Source organism: Antedon bifida, chromosome 4 (genome assembly GCF_963402885.1).
Source record: "Antedon bifida chromosome 4, ecAntBifi1.1, whole genome shotgun sequence".
Taxonomy (NCBI): Eukaryota; Metazoa; Echinodermata; class Crinoidea; order Comatulida; family Antedonidae; genus Antedon; species Antedon bifida.
The window spans coordinates 18818301-18840868 of NC_136229.1; the positions used below are offsets into that span (position 1 = coordinate 18818301).

Here is a 22568-nt window from a genome sequence, read left to right on the forward strand (position 1 = left end):
AATAAACTTCGAAGACGCTTTGCACTTTGAACTTTACTTTATTCTTTCATTTATTATTAAAAATTAAAATGTATGTCATCTGCTGCTCATGTGTTCGTTCTCTGTTTCTTGTTTTCCGTACATCCTGAATCATGTTGTTGGCTGTGGTCATTACCAAGTGGTTGAAAATGAGGCGAAACACATCCTAGTGTGGCCTCTGAATAATACATCGGACTGATGGGAGATCTGGGTGTTCTTGGGGTACTTCTAGACGATGTTTCACCTTGTTGAGTATGACGTGGTGAGCTTGGTGACAGGCTGTCGTGAGGGTGAGTATCTCTATGAAACTTTCTCTCTTTCGTTTCAAGTGCCCGGGCACGAACTCTTTCCGTCAGTGTCCACAGCAGTGACTTAGTGTTGGCCAACACTACAGGGTCTGTTATCTCTAATTCTATGTGGGATTCTAATTTATCGGCTTCTTGTTTTAACAGTTCTTCTTGCTCATCACAGAATGTTATAACCATCCCCATCAATTCATTCGAGGTTTTGGTCAGGAAGGCGTCCCATTGCTCGACAAATGTTACATCACAGTTCCCTATCGATGGCTCAAGTTGAATTCTTAGACCTCGTGGAATAAGCCCTGACTTGATATATTGCGTCAATGTGTACTTATGCAACGAATAACGAACCTGTTTGTCCAGAACTTTCCGAAGTTTTCTGAAAGTGTCTTCGGCAACTTTCGGGACAGTGGCGGTGTCGTTTGAGCTTGTTGACAATCCAGAGTGCATGTTTTAGTTTTAAAACTAAATCGCTTTAGTCATATCAATGTCTGATCTTTTTTACCCGATATTTCTTGACTGGATATAGGCCCCCAAAACAGGAATGGTCTTACAATGCAACAAAAGTAAGCAAGGTGGTGGTGGTGGTGCTTCTAAAATAAATTGTATTATTACCATAGTAAATTACCATAGTAATAAGAACGGCGCCATGTGATGCGCGGAGTTTGCACAATGCGCGCGCTGCACGGGTTGGCAGGGCGCAAGGGAGTATATAAAATTATTTCTATAATCCGTGAACGAATGTCGTACTCTTTCAATTATGGTTAAGTTCTGCAAGGGTATTTATAACAGTTTATAGCCGCCTCAGTTTCTTTTCTAAGTGGCTAAAACAGTAATTTTATCTTTATATTAAGTATCGTGATGATGAGAAATATATATATTAATCAATAAGAGAGACTTAGAAGGACCAAAAAAACCTCACATGACGTTATGTTCTTACTTCTTGGCATATAACGCGTTATCTGTCAATATTGACGCGTTTTAATTTTGATAACAGTTAGCACAGGCACACAGCTAGCGTCGTCGTGTGTGTGGAAGAAGGAGAAAGGTCAAATCGAAATTTGACTTTAAATTCACATGGCAACAAAAACAGACGAATTAGAGCTCTGTCTGAAGAGCTGATTGTTTAGTACAGTATAGGCCTAGCTAGTAAGATTAGTTTTATTATTAAAATTGACTTTGTAAATAGGAAGAGAGACAGATAATTGAGGTAGGCCTACTAGGCCCTAGCTAAGCTAGCCTAGGCTAGTAGCCATAGGCCTAGGCCTAGCCTCTCTAGCCTAGGCTAGCTAGGGTTTGGTCTAGGGCCTAGGCCTCTCTTAGCTAGGCTGACGTTTGCTGTGTGATGGGTGTGTGAGCTAATTTTATACCTCCATTATGTGAGTGGGATCCAGTCAACGCAAAGTCACCCCCCCCGACACAGTCGGTATCGGATCATCTCGGTCGCGTTTCATTTCGGTCGCGCTTCCGGTAAATCGAACTTCCGGCGATTTCTATGGAACGCCGCTCAATGCAGTACTGTACACTGTAAGCTCTAGTTAAAGATCGAAGCGTATCGAAGTGTAGGCTCTATTATTTTTTAGGTGTTTATTTAAAAATGTGTTTATATAATATTCATTATATTTAAATAGATATTGTAAAAACAGTATTTTATTAGTTTAACTTTTTTTTAAATGTTTTTATAAGCATTATATTTTGTAAATATTCTATTTGTTTCTGACGGGAAAAATAACAAACAAACTCACTTTACACTTTTGTCAATGATCATTCAATCTTTTTATTTTTAAAACAAAAACGCATATACAAATGTTTACATTCATTATTCAAATTGAAACCTTTTTATTTACATCTACAAACGTTATTTAATTTACCTATGTATTTAATCTTTTATTTATTAACAATGTTTACCTCTATTTACATCTACAGACTTTATTTAATTTATCTATTTATTTAATCTTTTATTTATTAACAATATTTACATCTATCTCATCTACAAATCGCGAACATCATTTGATATAATGCGCGATCCAGCGTTAAGGAGCGATCTCGCTGATCGTTGGCCTGCGCGATACTCGTCCCGCACGTCGGTAAGCTTGTCGCTGAAGCCGGTCAACATCTTCGCGATGAACTGATTCCATTGTGATGTGAACATTCTGACTCTCTTCATGCAGCAGCCCGATTAAGAAGTAGAGTTGAAGTTTTGCTGAAATAACAAAAATAACGATATACTATAATTATCATGAGCAAGTTAACAACATAATACATAATATTATAATTGAAAAATAATTTTCTTACCACGTCGTCCTTTTCGATTCAGTCTGTTGTGATACCCCTCAAGGTCGTTGTTGGTCCTCGTTGCTTGCCCAAAAACAGACCAATCTTGAGGGGTAAACGTGTTGCCATCGACCCATGTCCGCTGCAAATACAGTAATAGCTGGCGGATTACTACGTTGTCCCCAGCGTTCCTCTGTAGATGGTTGAATGTGGGAGCAATGTGCTCGGCCGGCAATAGTGGCAATCCCATTACCTGTCTCAGTAACTGTAAAGAGATAAACAAAAAATAGCATATGTATAACACGAAACACGACATGAACGTTTTCAGATTAAAATAAAGGGGGTTATGGGTATCTTTTACATTTACGCCGTACTAGACGCACAAATAAAGGAATCTTTTGGTAATTCATCTGGCAACGTGGTATAACCTGAAATTATATTACGTAGCTCGTGTGTGCCGTTGTCGTTAGCATAGGCCCGTTGTAGGCCTAGTTCTTGGATTTTTCTGAAAACCGCCTGTAAAACAAAAAAATAAATTAAAACATTCGAAAATAACTGAAAGAAAGAAAGATATGCACACAATTTCGATAGGCAAATAAAGTTAAATATTAACTGTACCTGTGTGAAATGAAATAAGCAACCTGTCATTGTTGCGTTGGGGAAGCTCCTCCTAAATGCTTGCCATATGGAAGCTTCGTAATCTGCAACCACTTTGGTAACGGAAGGACCATCCGGCAACAAACCACTGATAGCTTATATTGTATAGACTATTTCGGGTACATCCATCGGCAAAACCAAAGCGTAGGCACTCGCCCAATTTCATTTGTTCGCTATTTCCCTTTACGTGCGTTACTTTTTCCGACAAATACAATGAGCTTTGTGCCCTTTTGTCTGGATGCGTGCATTGTTTCCCCGCTGCACACGCGCTCTCTTTTTTTGCGTGCTTATGCTGATATTTTTTTTTATTGCCTCTAATTAAATTTATACATCACAATACGGTAAAACTTTGAAAAAAATGCTCAATGGCGGTTTCTTCTTTTAAGAACATTTCAAGATGAGCTTCTTTTCAAGACTACTTTTTAAACTAAACAGATAGGCTTCTTTGCAAAATTATTGCTGTAGATTTAGTAAATTGCGACTACAAATGTAAGACTTTGTAAGACATTTTTGCCGCCAGCTTTACGTTATCTGTGGACAATAATCAGCGTTTCATCATGTTTTTTACAAAATCATTTTTTAAAGAAAAAATTGACTGGAAAAGTAGTATAGTATTAACGATGGTTATGTTAGCGGTGTAGTTCTTCTTGACAGCTAATAATTATACATATTTTTTGTATAATTTAAGGGACGGATGGAGGGACATGGTAGACATTTTTTGGCCGTTTTACGAATAATTTTTCGATAATAATTCATCTAAAAAAGCTACACCCATTCCATTTGTATTGTGGTGACAATAGACAATAGACACAAAAAGGTAAAATAGACAATTCGCCTTATTTCTTTATTTCTGTTTTTATTGTATTTCATAACAATAAGCATACAAAGTCAACAGACAATATGGTTTCATTCTAATTCAATAGCACGAGACATAATGCGACACGTCAATGCATTATGCTTTTAAAAAATGTATTACATATTAATCGTAATAATATCTTTCAGTGCAATATAGTGTATAAAAAAGCTCAGTAAAGTCTCTCACTGATTTTAACTGGCACCAAACAAATATTCCCAATTTACTCATTCATAATTATTAACATATTGGAGTCTTCTTCGTAAGCTACTTGTTGTGTCCTAAAAATATAGATAAAAATCGTTACAAATGCAAACAGGTTTATAAATTCGAACTGCTACACGTACCGACTGCTGAAAGAGAGTTAAATCTGACAGTTAAGTCTCAATCCTACAATAGCATCCATTTTCGTATGCTTTATGCATAATTGACGCGCCATACACCACGATCGATATTGTTGAAAATTGACCTTAATTGACACGCGACCGAAATGAAACGCGACCGAGATGATCGTAATTCACACAGTCGCCTCATCGGCCACTGTTTTATTCCGCATCACCGCTAGTACGCTGTTTTAATTAATCATATCGATCGCGTTGTTACTTTAGTCATCAAAAATGTCGTATATATTATAATAATAATATATACATAATTTGTGTTTTAATTTTTATTTTACAGGTTTTAATGGAGAAATGTGCTTTTTGAAAATCATTAAAAAAATAGTTTCTAATAAGATTACCACTGTTTAGAAAATGTTAATTTAATATGATTTTAAAATTAGTTACCATTTTGACCATGGAAAAACCATCGTACAGTTATGCATGTTTTTTAAAAAGAGGAATCCCCGGTCAGCAGAAACACTGCTGTGAGAAACAGCTGCCAGAAGGCGCAGCTCCAATTGGTTTCAGAAATTGTGTTTCGCCTTTTAATCAACAGAACAATGATCATTTTACTGAAGAAATTCCTTTCAACACTTTTGGTTATAAAACAATCTAGGCCAAATTATCAAACCTAATAAATATCCTCATATCGGGTGTTTATTTAATTTTAAATTAAACAATACAGTGAAGAGTCATGGAATAATACGTACACGGACGTACGACGAATACACACATGCACATCATCATTTTTATGACATATTTGGTGATATGATGCAATTTTATAATGGATAATGATGGGATTGATCAAATGTTCATTATAATACTAATAATAGTAAACTGAATGTTTATTAATAATAATTGTTTTACGTAGTTTGTTGCATAAAATAAAAAACAAAGACGTATTCTACGGTCCCTATACAATTTCGGATTTAAATAATTATGTACCTGTACTGTTAAATGACATATGCCGAATAATATTATTATCTTAAACTATGTTTACAAATTGTCATTTTTGAAGGCACACATCTTTCTCCTAGACCTGTAAAATAAAAAATAAAAACAACTTAATTATTAATCGACCAAATTAAAAATAACTTAGTTTTTATCGCAACCAAAATTAAACGTGACCGATTTCACGCGACCGACATCGTCGTAAAATTCGGAGTAATGCAGAGTAATTACGGGGTTTCCCCTCTGGTGAGCTGGCGCATCGCTTAAGTGCGCGCGACAGTGAAGTAATTACGGGGCTTCCTCTCTGTGATAGGATCGTTGCCGATCGATGTACTGTGACCTGAGACTACTAGTACTACATGGCTCGACTTCCCCTTTTTATGCCTACACCTTCCGTGTTATTTTGTGTTCAAATTGCCCAAGAATATCAATTGCGTAATTTTACACACTTGTAAACTATTTTAACGTTTAGGCCCAAGGGCGACTTTGCGATAGGGCGACTTTGCGATGGGGCGACTTTGCGATGGGGCGACTTTGCGTTGGGGCGACTTTGCGAGGGCCGACTTTGCGATAGGGCTACTTTGCGATGGGGCGACTTTGTGAGGGGCGACTTTGTATGGGGCAACTTTGCGATGGGGCGACTTGACTAGCATTCGTGTGAGTGTGTTACGTCTCTATCTGTGAGTGGTGTAAACCTGTCCAGCCCCCTGTGTGTGGGCTGCCTCTCTAAAGAGTAGGCCTAGTATTACACAAGCCTAAAAATAATAATGATCCTTATTATAAAGGCATGTCACCTAATTTCCTTTTTAAAATTTACTATCTGTTCTTTTCTTCAGCCAGTTATAATTGGTAACCGCAAATTCAAAACAAGAATGGCACGCAGAAGACTGGAAGCTGCCATTTGTGCTGGAAGAGAAATAGAGAGGAGTGGCAGTGGCTCCTTCAGTGACCTCAAGAACATGCTCGAGATAAAGGTCAATGAATATTACATGGGAGTGTATAGTCTGCAGTTCTCATTGGATGGTGGTTCTCTTGCTGTTGGATGTGGAAATGGGGCAGTCGGTGTAAGAAAGTTTATTATTGATCGATATCATGGACTATTGGGCCCATAACAACTGAACTTAGGCCTAACTCTTCCAAAATAATCAACTTAACGCCTAATTAAACTGAACCTAACCCTCTAAATAATCTCTTTATAACTGCCTGAACATCTCGCGTCCGATTGTCCATGGTCTAGATAATATTCTGTTCCTCATTTTGGAAAAATAAAGGCTAATTGTTTTTATTAAAATGTTTTTGAAGTAATTTTTATGTAGAATGAATGTATTATTATTAATTAAAGCTTTAATTTTTTATGGTTGTAGTTATATGATAGCGCCACTGGTAAGATGACAAAGAATTTAAACAAGGGGACAAATGCTGGACTTCCTATCATGAGTTTGAACTTTCACCCTTTCAAGCATGACTTAATGTTGTCAGCAGACTGCGACGGAAACATCAAGCTTTGGAACATTGATAGCTGCCGAAATATGGCAGTAATTAATGGTATGTTGTTTTCCCCCTTTTTGTTCTTTTTATCTTGATAACTCACTGATTGAGCTGTTTGTGTCACCACTACACATTTCTGCTAACCTCTGTCAAACTTAGTATCAAATTGAGGGCATACTTTATGCGTAGAATACCAAATAAGGTAATGTTCGTCACGCTTGCTCAACTCACAATCATAACACTATGTACATTTCTACGCGAGAAAATCTATTCTAGGCATATATAAGAATAAAATCACCATTATTTGATTTAACTAAAACTTAAATGAGTAGTAATTTTAAACGCTTACAGGTTAGACCACGGTATAGCAATGGTCTATAATAAAGACTAATTGGTATGTCACGAATTGCAGCTGGCTAAGCGCTAAGACCGTTTATAGCAATTCATCCCTGGAAATTCTAAACATAAAGATCTTTTTTGTTTTTCAGAGAGTAAAAATGAAATCAATGCCTTGGATTTTAGCTCTAGTGGAGAAGCATTTGCAACAGGAGGAAAAGATTTGTCCGTCAGAATATATGACACAGAAACAAATGAGGTACCCAAGGTTTCTTATTTTAGGACTATAGAGTTTTTGCCTATTACTAGCCCTTCATATTTGATTTGACATGACACTTGGCTCAATTCAAAGCATACTCACACCATCTGCGAAGATCCAGGAACTTAACTACCGTATTGCTCCTATGTCCAGTGTCCTACACACGCGAATTACCCTACGTGCCTGGTGTAGGCCTACATGATTGTCACGCTGTTAGCGTACTACATCGTTATAACAGTTGCTGAAAAATGTGACTTTCCGGGCTGAAAACCAATTCTAAACGTGAGAATCCTCTGTTTATATAGATTGGGCACTAAGGTGTGTTAATTAGAAAATGAACAAAAAATGAAGGAGGGCGTTTTTTAGGGGCGGGGCGTTTATTAGGAACAATACACTAACTTAAATTCACAAGCAGGTCATTGGAACATTCCTCGTTCGATTCCTTGGCACAAGTCAGTGACCCAACAACACAGTATGCGTAGGCCCTAAATCATCACAAATTATAATATGTAAAATATTTGCTTTGTTTAAAACCTTTTCCAAAGAGTACAGTACTTGCATTATACAAATTTTACCAATATTAAATGTTGATAATCATGTTCAATTCTTTTATTTTTTTAGTTATCAAGACAGTACGACGGTTTAAATTCGATAAATAACATAATTGACGATCAAGGAGATTGTGGGCATGGCAAGAGAATATTTGCTCTAAAATATCACCCTGATGCTGATCGAATATTCTTCAGTGGAGGTTGGGACAATTGTATTAAGGTGTGTGTGTAACTTAAGATTTCTTAGGTAGTAGTGGTGTAAGGGCTGTTGTTGTGGGTGTCAAAAGATGGCCTTGACAATGTTAATAAATTTATTATCATGTTTTTTATGTTTTAAACTTGTTAAAAGATAGAGAAAACTTATTAGTTAAGAAAAAAAATCTTCATTATTATATGAAGGCTGTTCCTAATTTTGTAATATTTATATTTTATATTTTTGTTTTCAGGAGCCTATTCACTACAATCTATGCTTTCATTTAGGCTCCTCCACTTTATATATGTTATTAGTAAAGTGAAAGAAAATGAAATGAACAATATTTAAGTGCAGTAAGATGTGATTTATTTATTTTATAGATTTGGGATAGCAGAACAAGCCAAGGGGTGCAAGGAACCATTGCAGGCCCTCATATATGTGGTAGTGGTTTGGATGTGAAGGTAAACAAATATGTTTTTAATAGATATTGCTAAGGGTCATATTAAACGCCACCTGCTACACCAGCAGCCATAGCAGCCTACAGTTTATTAACAGACTACTAACAATCGTCAATCATATTAACATTTTTTGAGTGAATGTTTCATTATTAAAGCCATGACTTAAAGTTTGTCTCAAAACTTATTTTGACCTCCTTCTGTACACTTTTTTTTTAAAGTAGTGTAACTTTGTTCTTTAACTGTAAATGTTATGTGTGTGTGTGCAGAGAAACATTTAAAACAACAAACAAAGCCCCATTGTTTAACAGTTATTTATGATTATGATTCCTTGGTCCTGATAGGATGGAAAACTTCTGACAGCATCATGGGTGCACAAAGATGCCCTGCAGATTTATGATTGGTCAAGTCAACGACTGGAGTCCACGATACCAGTGGAGACAGAAGAAGCATCTGGTGAATTCCTGTATGCTGCGCAATTCTGTGATAATGATGTCATCATTGCGGGTGGAAGCGGCACGAACAACGTACAGGCTATTAGTAGAATATCCGGAAAGGCAAGTGTCTTTTTATCTCTCAACTTGTACTCACTTTGGTTGCCTGTGAATGAAGAATTGGACCCGCTATTGTTATGAGCAAGTGAGTGGCCGAGCGGTTAACATCGGCAAGGGTTTAAGGCTCACTTGCTCCATGGTTCTGGTGGAAGAACGAGTCTTCTCGAATAAGGACTATAAACCGTAGGTCCAGTGTTCACATCTAGCTCATGTGCACTTTAAAGAACCTAGTAGATCTTTTGAGACGAGTAGGGGGTTAGACCAGTGTACTAGTGCATCACAGCCACTGATCATGTCTGGGCCCTCTGGGAGACCAGTATTATTTATCACCCAGCATAAATAAATAATACAAAACAAATATGGACATGCACACTTTAAACAAACTAAAATACAATTGTATGTAATATCCTTATAATTTCCTGTGTACATTGACATTTAAAACATTTTATTTGACATATAACAGTAGTGCCATACACCATCCCAAAGGATAAGGCAACAAGAGAAAACTTTACATGTCTCCTACTCCTATTAATATCTGCAATTCAACTATTTTTACTCGCATGTTATATAAATTCTGATAATAATATGTTTGTAATTTGTATATTTTTACTATCCTTATAATTGACTGTGTTTATCTAATGTTATATAGGTAAATTCACATATATATCATGTATATTTTTTTCAATTTGTAGGTTTTGGGAAAAATTGATATGGACGGCAAGCCTGTTCAAGCACTTGATAGCACCAACGGTGGACGACTGATTGCTGTAGGCGGGACATCATTGAAACTTGGACAACTTGTTTAGAAGGTAAAGTAGTTTGTTTTCTCTACTTAATAATAAGTTTCAGTAAACAGTAACAATCAAGACTCAGGAGAAAGAAACAGTGGAATAGAAAGACACTGCCGTTGGACTGGAAATAACACAAATTGTGAGTATGGTGGTTTTAGCAATACTTAATATGCTGATGACTGAGATGTTGTTATCAATCATCTATCAATCAGTTATCAAACAATCAATTATCAAAAAATCAATCATCAGTCAATCATCAATCAATTATCAATCAATCCTCAAACAATCAATCATCAATCAAACAATTATCGATCAATCATCAATCAATCAATCATCAATCAATCATTAATCAAGCAATCATCAATCAATCATTAATCAAACAATCATCAATCAATCATCAATCAAACAATAATCAATCAATCAAACAGTCAATCATCAATCAAACATCAATCAATCAAACAATAATCAGTTAAACAGTCAATCATCAATCAAACAATCAATTATCAATCAAACAATAATCAATCAATCAAACAGTCAATCATCAATCAAACATCAATCAATCATCAATCAAACAATCAATCAAACAATCAATTATCAAACAATAATCAATCAATCAAACAGTCAATCATCAATCAAACATCAATCAATCAAACAATAATCAGTTAAACAGTCAATCATCAATCAAACAGTCAATCATCAATCAAACAATAATCAATCAAACAGTCACTCATCAATCAAACAATCAATCATCAATCAAACAGTCAATCATCAATCAAACAATCACTCATCAATCAAACAGTCAATCATCAATCAAACAGTCAATCATCAATCAAACAGTCAATCATCAATCAAACAGTCAATCATCAATCAAACAATAATCAATCAAACAATCAATCATCAATCAAACAATCAATCATCAATCAAACAATCAATCAATCATCAATCAAACAGTCAATCATCAATCAAACAATAATCAATCAAACAATCAATCATCAATCAAACAATCAATCATCAATCAAACAATCATCAATCAAACAGTCAATCATCAATCAAACAATAATCAGTCAAACAGTCAATCATCAATCAAACAATAATCAATCAAACAGTCAATCATCAATCAAACAATAATCAATCAAACAGTCAATCATCAATCAAACAATCAATCATTCAATCATCAAACATCAATCAATTAAACAATCAATCATCAATCAAACAATTATTGATCAATCATCAATCAATCAAAATCAATCATCAATCAAACAGTTATTGATCAATCATCAATCAATCAATCAATCAAAATCAATCATCAATCAATCAATCATCAATCAAAATCAATCATCAATCAATGATTGCATTATCAAAGGATGCACTCATTGTACATTGCTTTGTATTATAGAAATTCCACTCATATGAATCAATGGATCCCCTCTGCCTCTCACCAAACCAGCTCCCAATCTTCTACCTCCAGTAATGCCTTCTCTACTCTCCCATTATAACTTCCACCTTCCACACTAATTAATCCCTCCTGTCTTTACAACTTCCCCCATAACCCATGTCCCTCTCCACTCAGTCAATCAATCAATCAATCAATCAATCAACAGTCACTTCCTTACCCATCTATATACAGTAGAACCCCTATTAAGGGGACATCTGTGGTATGTCGATATGGATTATAGTAAAATAGAAGATACAGTAGTTTAAGCTATAAGGTCAATTTTATTTAGATCATGTGATTACTTAATAAATACTTCCAGGAAGTGCAATGATCTAGCTCTGTGCAGATAAAACAACAAACAGTAATTACTGTAAAGCTCTGTCTTCACTATCAACTTTATGTGGAAAAAAAATGTGATGTGGCCATATTATATGGACATGATGATGTCATCTCTCTACCATATTTAAGCATATCACTACCATATTTCGAGAATTATTTTTGTCTGTAATTCAATTCAATAAAGCTTTATTATCGCAAACTGGGAAGTTCATTTGGTTATAGTATACAAAGATTCATAAAACTTGTGGTCAGAATGGTCGCAACTCTGTGCCAACAAAATATTCTGTCTAGCAACGATCTATCTATTTTTCAGACAGAACAACAAAAATAAGTTGTTTGTTTTGCATACCATATAAAAACAAAATATTCATTTTTATATTATATATAACATTTTAGATTAGGTAAGGAACTACTTATAGATTTTGGTGACGAATAATATTCTGTAGAATGCCTTTATATATTTTGTCTGAGCCTTTTGCAATTAAATTTAAACCACAAGGTAAAGTGAGCCCTCTATATGAAAATCATTCGATCGTATCTAATCTGAGATTTAAATTAGGGATCTTTATACCAATGTATCTTTGAAAGTTCTTTTCTCAATGTTATTTTTAATTTAATATGATATGTGCGCATTACAGTACAAAGAAAAAAACCTTTTTGCTGGTAAAGACCAGGCTTTAGCAATACTTTTAAATTTTATTGCCAAATTCTCGGTTTTCTAGAGTTTTATTCAAGACAATACAGTATTCTTAACATACTGTAATATTGTTGTGTTCTTTAAATGCTTTTAAATTGAATGCTTAAATAGAGGAAGTGTTTAGTTTGAATGGTCTTTAAGTGGAGGTAGTGTTTAGTTTGAATGGTCTTTAAGTAGAGGTAGTGTTTAGTTTTAATGGTCTTTAAGTAGATGTAGTGTTTAGTTTGAATGGTCTTTAAGTAGAGGTAGTGTTTAGTTTGAATGGTCTTTAAGTAGAGGTAGTGTTTAGTTTGAATGGTCTTTAAGTAGAGGTAGTGTTTAGTTTGAATGTTCTTTAAGTAGAGGTAGTGTTTAGTTTGAATGGTCTTTAAGTAGAGGTAGTGTTTAGTTTGAATGGTCTTTAAGTAGAGGTAGTGTTTAGTTTGAATGGTCTTTAAATAGAAGTAGTGTTTAGGTTGAATGGTCTTTAAGTAGAAGTAGTGTTTAGTTTGAATGGTCTTTAAGTAGAAGTAGTGTTTAGTTTGAATGGTCTTTAAATAGAAGTAGTGTTTAGTTTGAATGGTCCTTAAATAGAGGTAGTGTTTAGTTTGAATGGTCTTTAAGTAGAGGTAATGTTTAGTTTGAATGGTCTTTGAGTAGAGGTAGTGTTTAGTTTGAATGGTCTTTAAGCAGAGGTAGTGTTTAGTTTGAATGGTCTTTAAGTAGACATAGTGTTTAGTTTGAATGGTCTTTGAGTAGAGGTAGTGTTTAGTTTGAATGGTCTTTAAATAGAAGTAGTGTTTAGTTTGAATGGTCTTTAAGTAGAGGTAGTGTTTAGTTTGAATGGTCTTTAAGTAGACATAGTTTTTAGTTTGAATGGTCTTTAAGTAGAAGTAGTGTTTAGTTTGAATGGTCTTTAAGTAGAAGTAGTGTTTAGTTTGAATGGTCTTTAAGTAGAAGTAGTGTTTAGTTTGAATGGTCTTTAAGTAGAAGTAGTGTTTAGTTTGAATGGTCTTTAAGTAGAAGTAGTGTTTAGTTTGAATGGTCTTTAAGTAGAAGTAGTGTTTAGTTTGAATGGTCTTTGAGTAGAGGTAGTGTTTAGTTTCAATGGTCTTTAAGCAGAGGTAGTGTTTAGTTTGAATGGTCTTTAAGTAGACATAGTGTTTAGTTTGAATGGTCTTTGAGTAGAGGTAGTGTTTAGTTTGAATGGTCTTTAAATAGAAGTAGTGTTTAGTTTGAATGGTCTTTAAGTAGAGGTAGTGTTTAGTTTGAATGGTCTTTAAGTAGACATAGTTTTTAGTTTGAATGGTCTTTAAGTAGAAGTAGTGTTTAGTTTGAATGGTCTTTAAGTAGAAGTAGTGTTTAGTTTGAATGGTCTTTAAGTAGAAGTAGTGTTTAGTTTGAATGGTCTTTAAGTAGAAGTAGTGTTTAGTTTGAATGGTCTTTAAGTAGAAGTAGTGTTTAGTTTGAATGGTCTTTAAGTAGAAGTAGTGTTTAGTTTGAATGGTCTTTGAGTAGAGGTAGTGTTTAGTTTGAATGGTCTTTAAGTAGAAGTAGTGTTAAAAACATAATTACCAAGACATTTTCTCTAGTCTTTATTAACATTTTCTTTATTTATCTATTTATTAACAAGTCAATTTATTTTATCATGTTTTCCAGTTGCTAGTAGGAGATTCTTTATATGTGACAAGCATTGGCACTTAATAACAAAATGGATGATTTATCATAGTTTTGTGTAATAAATGCTAAAACAAAAATGTAAAAGAAAAAGAAATTTATAAAACTGCTATTTTTTAAGACTTTGTGAAAGAAAGTATGTGGTAGTTGCTTCGTCCTTAAGATGGGACATAAAGTCAGTGGTCTTGTGTACACTATTCAAAAAGAGTAGAGATCCCTAATCCAAATTACCTCAGTTTCCAGTTGAGCTTAAGGACGATAATAGATATACAGTTCCTTTATTTTTTAGTTTGTTTACATAGAAGTTACAGTACTTAGTTGGACACTAAAATGTTTTTAAATGAACCAAAATTATTTTGTTTTGTTCAAGCGGATAACATTATTTTTCTTTATTGATATAAGTAATAGGCAGTGACATCTTTAATAGCAATAATTGCTTGCCCTTTGATGAATTTCCAAGAAATCAAGAATTGCGAAATCTTAGCAATTTATAAACGTTTTTTTTCTGATTGAGGATGAAATTAGTAACTCTTTGATAAAATCCTTCTTGTCACTTGAAAGAATTCTAGGAATGTTTCTTTAAAGAATAATTTTATTAGTAATAAATATTCAAAATAGCAGGATATAGTTTCAAATCAGATAGAGTAAAAGCTGTTTTCGATTCCAAGTACCTAAGCAGTTAATTGACTCGGGTGTAATTGGTTGATTGATATATGTAAAGTGTTTTGAATGGCCTGTGTCTGTTCTAATGCTGTCTCTGAGACAATTACAATAATGTCATATCGTGTCATCATCGTTATTCATGATTCTTGTCCGTTCGCTGACGTCAAGAGGAATCGTCTTTCATATCGGTGTTTGCACAATATGGGCAGTGTGTACAGGGCATCATGCCGTGTACCAAACGTAATGTGTAAACAACACTATTGTTTTATCTTCAGTACGACTACAATAACTGTATCAAATTTTGACATTGTTGCTATATTTAGATTTTAAATACAATATTGGCATATGGAATAACCTATGCATCTGCTTGGATCCAGAAATTTCTTGAGGGACTGCTAGGTATTGCCCATCTTTTAATTAAAGAGAAATTTGAGCAATTAGGCTCACCAGGATAAAAGAAGATGTTAAATTGCATTGATAATGTTATTAAAGCAAAAAGAAAAACTTATTGAGAATTAAATTAAATTGATTAAAAAATTAAAGGGAGATCTGTATTTCTGTAATTAACCAATATTTAGTACAAATTAAAGAGAGGCTTACATTTCGCAAGTATTATTAGAATGGATTTAATTGTATTGATTAGCAAGTGTGAATGGCCAGGATACCTGTGTTACTGACACAGAATTGTTAACCCGGTCAAATCAATAGGCCGACATTCCTTCTTTTATTTTGGACTTTAGGAAGTTCGATTCATTGTGGATATTCTGTCCCTTTTAACATGTTTCTATTTGTTTTCATATAGGATTATTATTTTTACTTTGTTTTGTTGAATTATTTTTGCCTGTCATGCTATAGTTCAGAGAACTTTAGCCATGTTATAGATAGACTCGATTTTTGAAATTTTTGTTTCACCACTGGGCTAGTTCATTGTGAGTTTCCATAGCTCTGACACTGGCTTTTTCACAAGCCCACTCATTGGCTAATTCTTATATTACTGCAATCTGTGAGTTGAGTCGACAACCAGAGCCATTTAAGCTGACTAGCCCAGATCCAGTTAAGCTGACTAGCCCAGATCCAGTTAAGCTGACTAGCCCAGATCCATTTTTACTAGACTTTGTATGCCAGACTTGTAAAATCAGCGAACCCTGATTTGAATTACATGTGATGTAATATTTCAAATTAATCAAATTACTTTGTAATACTGTATGTAATTTTCTATCATTATCTCTGAACATAAAGTTTCTCCCTTTCAATAAAGTATAGTAATGACGTTTTGAGATCCTGGCTTGTGGATTTATTATGCAAAAATGATGCTGCCTCAATTATATCCTTGTTGTATATTCCACCATACTGTACATAAATTGAAAGAATTTGTTGCCGAATCATAAATAAAACATACCCCAAATGTGTAATGAACGGCCATATGCATTATGCTTGAATATCAATAAAGGCGAAGATTTGAATAGAGCTGTTATCAGTTTCAAGTGGTCTAAGTTGATGTGAACAACCATATTGCCTTTAGCATGCAATCATATAAAGAGTATCAGCCCATTACAATAGATAAGTCCTATTGTTTTAGGTCTACTGCTATCGCCAGTAATTGTCATATCAATTTTGTATGTTTAGGATGCCTGTTGATTTCACAGGGTCCATATGGTTCAATATGGTATTCTGTACATTTGCACTGTAACACTGCTGGCGTCCTATTTCTAAACTGCGGGACCACATGATGATAATTATTGTCGATGCGATAGCAACAGAGATAATGGAAAACCTTACAATTGTCAATTTTTGTGATTGTTCTCTAAACCTCTAGAGGCTAAATTTATTATTAATGAGTGCAGGTACCTTGTTTCCAGAAATTCTGAATCTGCCCACTGTAAAATATAGAGTTTCTCTATGCCTATTTATTATATATTTATAGAATACAAAAGTTATTAATGTATATATATATATACAGTATATATATAAACATCACAGGCCCAGAATAAATTCTAAACCGCCCGGTGATATACTGAAATTTAGTTAATTAATAGAAGATATACAGTACTGTATGTAGTTTTGTTTAAAAATAACTGGCATGATACAAATGATCAATATGTGATGTATGTAAACATAGGGGCGCTAACAGACTCTGATTGCACACTGCATTATACCAAATTAACAAGGCCAGCTGTTAGCGGTGCTGTACGCCTATCAAAGTCGTGTGTACATAGTCTAATTTTAAATCCCAATGTTGATCATGGACAACTGCTGTACATTCCTTATTATATTTACCTTGCACCTTCTGTGTTAGTGGATCAATTATAATGATTTTCATCTTCATTGTCTGATGATACAAGTTGAAATAGTTTGGTGAACTCTGTACGATACTTAAATTACCGTACCATGAATTTTAAGAGAATACAGTACATTAGTAAAATCAATATATTCAAGAAATTTTTACAATATCGATTAATAATTAGTATATGCTAATATGTTTAATATTTGTATATTTGATATTAATGAATGACAATAAGCAATAATTGTTATCATTGGAAGTCATTACATTAGTAAAATCAATAAATTCAAGAAATTTTTACAATATCGATTAATAATTAGTATATGCTAATATGTTTAATATTTGTTTATATTTGATAGTAATGATTGTGATGATTGACAACAAACATTTTATTGGATGTCATTGTGACTTGTTAATGAAACTCATATTATTGAACCTACTAGGGTTTGCTCGACCTTACACCACCCCTCTCCCCCACTCCCCCTTCTCTTCCCAGCCTTATTTTGGACCCCCTACCCCATTCCCCCATTCCTCTTCTCAGCCTTATTTAGGAATACCTACAGTACATCTACAAACAATCACACTTTCGATTTTAATGACTTGAATGCTTGACTAGAGCTTTTATATCTATATCTGTCTAAATGCAGATTTTGTCCCCAATGTATTCACATTTAAACACAACATTGTTTAATGTTAATCCAATGTGGGTGTTCTATTTACTCTTGTATATTTCGAAATGTCCTGTCGATTGTAATTGACCAATGCTACAACATACTGCTCATTTATCAAGTACATACATTAAAAATACATTTGAATCATTAGGATTTCTTAGAAATATTTGGAGGATTTAATAAGTGAAGTAACTTTTGGTTACACTACACTACCATTTTATAATACCAATGCAGTAACAAGAATTTATTATTTATTTAACTTAAAGGGACAGGGTTTGCTTTTTCAATCTTGCATACAGTAGAACCTCTATTAAGGGGACACTTCCAGGAAGTCCCTTTCATCATGGTGTCCCCTGAATAGGGCATGGACCTGGGGTTGGCAGTAGTGTTGAAACATCTTATTCCCCTTGTTAAGCTTTACAGGAAAAGTGTCCCATTAATTGAGCTGAATAGTACTGTCCCAATAGAGAGGCTCTGTATTTTAAAATATGATGCTTATAAAAATTCATCCTAAAAATAAATAATACGAATTTAATAGTTTAAGAAGTAAATAAGTTACTTAAAATAACTGGCATATTTGATAGATTGATTGTGAGCGTTATATCTGTAGACATTAAGATGCAGTTTAAGTTGTTATTGATAATAGCATAGCATTTGTAACCCTCACTGATGGGTAGTATTAGAATATACTGCTTTTAGCATGTTGATACATTCAGTTAGGTTATTAGGGATAATCTGTTTAAAAGTTTACAATAAAAAATAATCTTATTTATCTTTTAATATCCTTTTATTTGCAACTATACATCAAATATATTTACATTACCATTTATAATTTAAACAATATTGTATTTTTGTTTTATTAAGATAAAACTAAAGTGAGTGATTGTAGTGTTTTTACAATTTAAAAAAATAATACATACTACCTTTGATAGCTAAAATGACATTTATTTCTAAGTGAATATATGTTTTATAATGATAAAATACAGTACTTATAACCTACAATTTAAATTCTTTTTTCTTAAAATATATTTAATAGTTTAAGTTTTAATACAATGTATAATTTTCAGAATAAACAGTTAATAACCAACAAACAGTAACCAAGCATTTAAATAGGCAATGGCAGGTAATGTAAATACTGTAAACAAGAAAATAAAAGATAATAAACAAAAATAAAAAAATGTTTGTTTGGTTAAATGTTGATGTATAATTTACATATTTATCTTAAATTTGATACTGTATTTATTTAATATAAATTTTTATTTATTTAATATAAATATTTATTTATTTAATATTGATATTTATTTTTTTAATATTGATATTTATTTTTTTTTAATATTGATATTTATTTATTTAATATTGATATTTATTTTTTTAATATTGATATATTTTTTTTTTTAATATAAATATTTATTTATTTAATATTGATATTTATTTTTTTAATATTGATATTTATTTTTTTTTAATATTGATATTTATTTTTTTAATATTGATATTTATTTTGTTAATATTGATATTTATTTTTTTGATATTGATATTTATTTTTTTAATATTGATATTTATTTTTTTTAAATATTGATATTTATTTTTTTTAAAAATTGATATTTATTTATTTATTTAATATTACATTTTTTCTTCAGAAAGGGGCAAATGAGAATGATTTGATATGAGGGATCAAAAGTCATAACCAAGTTGTGATCATCAACCAGTAGTTGCAAACTGCTTCCTAGATATTACATCAATATGTATTAATACTTCGCCATCAGTCAGTTTTACACACACAAAACTATAACCCATGATTTTTTGTCTTGAGGCCTAAAGTTCTGTTTACACTATCAAACTAGTTTGACATAAAAAGTGTGATGTGCCCAAATATGGTGGTGATATGTCCAAATATGGTAGTAGTATGACATCATCATGTCCATATATGGGCACATCACATTTTTTTGTCACATAAAGTTTGATAGACAAGGCTTAAATATAGATATTTGTTTGGTTAGATAGAACCATCGCTCTCGGATTTATAATAAAAAATGTTAAGCACTTAACTAGGATACCACTAGACTAGAACCAATGCCCTTGGATTTACAGGCAAACATATACAATCTAATAATGACTATTGTGGATATCATAAAAGGGCACCTTGACACAAGTATTGCTATTCTAAAATGACATAAAAAGTGTGATGTGCCTAAATATGGTGGTGATATGTCCATATATGGGCACATCACATTTTTTTGTCACATAAAGTTTGATAGACAAGGCTTAAATATAGATATTTGTTTGGTTAGATAGTTGTGGCTTTAGGCCTTGGTCAGAAATGAACCATCGCTCTCGGATTTATAGTCAAAAAATGTTAAGCACTTAACTAAGATACCACTAGACTAGAACCAATGCCCTTGGATTTATAGGCAAACATATACAATCTAATAATGACTATTGTGGATCTCGTAAAGAGCACCTTGACACAAGTATAGCTATTCTAAAATGGGAACATTTGTTAATGTCTTTCATGTAAACAACTTTATTTGGTGTAAATATTATGACACATTACGGTTTAAATGTTCATTATTTATGTTTAGTTTATGAGCTTTGAAATCTGTATGTTGTTATACCTTGATTAAATTAAAGAAATTGTGTTATTTATAGACTTGCCAAAACAAAAGAATAATAAATTAAAATAGAATAAATAAAAATATATCTTAAACATAAAGTTTAAATTTAGACCTAAATACAATTTACAAGAAATGAAATGTGTTTTGTTCAAATGTATTAAAAGCGTTTTAATGCATGTTTTGCAATTAACATAGAAAAGCAAATATTAAGTGACAAAATTGTACCTAAACATTATTATTACTGTGTTCAATTCGTGCTTTCGTCTTTTATATTGTTATATGCAATATTTATTAAGGTAGGTCTAGATATTGTATCATTATTTATGTCATGTATACTATGCAATGTTAAACAGCATTATATTTCTGTCTATATAGTATAATTGATGTACTGAAATACAAAAACAATCCAGTGTTCAACCTAGTTTATTTTTTGTTTTCGGAATTACAAATACAGGATGTATTGATGTGTTTTGAATATTTTTTCTTCAAATTTGTATTGAATAATGTTTTTATTAAAGTGTAATTTTATATGTATGGAAATTGAAATGCCCCAATAATGGGTTAAACCATTCGATAACAGGTGTGTCAGAGCACAGCCTCTGCATTATTCGATATCGTCACTCCTCTACCCATTTTGCCCCCGTCAGAATTTTGGTTAGATTTATCTGTTTGTCTTCAGCATAGATTAGTTATATTTAACAACAATTGTGTATCTTAAACCATAAAAGAACTAATTAGACATTCCTCGTTTGACGTTCCATTCATCTCGTCATATACGGTACTAGGTGAACTTTTTAAGGCTACATAATATTCAGAAAAATACATAACATTCTCTTACTAGAATACGGGGACTAATAATTGTATTTTAATAACGGTGTGGATAAAAGGAAAATGGTAATTATGACTTGTCCATTATTATTTCTAAATACAAACTATATATAGTAACAACAGTTCTAATAAAAATACCCGATTTCCTGTCGAACCATATGCCAATAGTATTGTGTTATTGATTGAAATAATATTAAAGCGTTGGCAATAACACCATAGAGTCGACATACACAAAGTGCAGTATTAAACAAATATGGGTGTTCGTTATACAATAACATTTATTTTCCCTTATTCGTTTCATGGGAAGATCAGAAGTGTCCCGTAAATAGAGGAGTCCTCTGAAATTATGCGCGCATGCGTAGTAAAGCGTTAGCAATAACACCATAGAGTCGACATACACAAAGTGCAGTATTAAACAAATATGGGTGTTCGTTATACAATAACATTTATTTTCCCTTATTCGTTTCATGAGAAGATCAGAAGTGTCCCGTAAATAGAGGAGTCCTCTGAAATTATGCGCGCATGCGTAGTAAAGAAATATGAGTAATTTTAAATTGTCACAATACAGTTTCTGAATAATATTACAGTACTATGGTTTTTCTACCAATATTCTTTCAAAATCTTCCCTTCAGTTTTTCACTGAGTATTTCAAATAATTTGTACGTTTTGATTGAATGTTGCGGTTGGATCTAATGTCTTCAGGTTTAATTTAATGTTTAATCATGGGCCTATTAATATGACCAAAGCATGTGTGTACACAGTTAGTATGTTGACTCTGGACATTCAATACACCTGCTGTAGCGAATGTGCACAAAATATGAAAGGGCCTAGTTAAAGTTCCTAGTACTGTTTTGTTTTCTATATTGTGATTTTTGTTGTTGTAATATTGTGCTTTGTGCCCACCCGAGAACTACTAAGTATTCTCAAATGTACTTAGTATGAAGTACAAATTACGTCAGAGTAGGGCAAAACATCTGACCATTGTGCTTTTGCTTGTTCATTTTATCTTTGTGTTTATGCAAGGTGAGTTTCAGTGTTGTAGTGTCAACCTTTAATAATGGTTAAATAAAATAAGAAAACCCACATCTCGGTGATATAATATCTCATTTCAATGTCACGTAAGTAAAACAATAAGAGCAACAGACGGTAAATAATAAGGGGATTCCCCTCTTACATTCCGATAGACGCGATGTTGTTGTTCAAAATATCAATCAGGAGAGTTGCGTATTAGGGATAATGTGTCTATCTGATATTCAATTTCTGTGCTTTTTGTATTTAATTCAACACGTACATAAATAAAGATGAATACATTATGTATTACGTTTAC

General features: G+C 32.9%; 2 protein-coding genes across 6 annotated transcripts in view; both read left to right on the forward strand.

Annotated features, from left to right (window-relative positions):
* The window catches only part of LOC144841140 (uncharacterized), an 88694-nt gene that overhangs the window by 28079 nt on the left and 38047 nt on the right, over nucleotides 1-22568 (forward strand). The gene's annotated exons all lie outside the window — the stretch shown is intronic.
* LOC144841146 (uncharacterized) lies at nucleotides 151-20875 on the forward strand. Of its 5 annotated transcripts, none has more exons than XM_078697355.1 (9): nucleotides 151-308; nucleotides 6273-6496; nucleotides 6797-6977; nucleotides 7409-7515; nucleotides 8137-8286; nucleotides 8640-8720; nucleotides 9059-9271; nucleotides 9961-10077; nucleotides 19439-20875. In XM_078697355.1, exons 1-8 carry the CDS (start codon nucleotides 254-256, stop codon nucleotides 10072-10074), a joined length of 1125 nt encoding a protein of 374 aa, XP_078553481.1. In that variant the 5' UTR covers nucleotides 151-253; the 3' UTR covers nucleotides 10075-10077; nucleotides 19439-20875. The 5 variants fall into 5 exon arrangements, with proteins under 5 accessions (XP_078553481.1, XP_078553483.1, XP_078553482.1 ...); XM_078697357.1 differs by having other exon boundaries at nucleotides 171-308; nucleotides 6269-6496; XM_078697356.1 differs by lacking the exon at nucleotides 151-308 and adding an exon at nucleotides 1327-1466 and having other exon boundaries at nucleotides 6269-6496.

What these genes read in the sequence shown, in the direction of transcription:
- LOC144841146 (XM_078697355.1), top strand. Translation starts at nt 254, where the DNA reads ATGTTTCACCTTGTTGAGTATGACGTGGTGAGCTTGGTGACAGGCTGT. An exon ending in ATGACACAGAAACAAATGAG is followed by an intron (nt 7,516 to 8,136) that starts GTACCCAAGGTT and finishes TTATTTTTTTAG; the next exon opens with TTATCAAGACAGTACGACGG. An exon ending in TTAGTAGAATATCCGGAAAG is followed by an intron (nt 9,272 to 9,960) that starts GCAAGTGTCTTT and finishes TTCAATTTGTAG; the next exon opens with GTTTTGGGAAAAATTGATAT.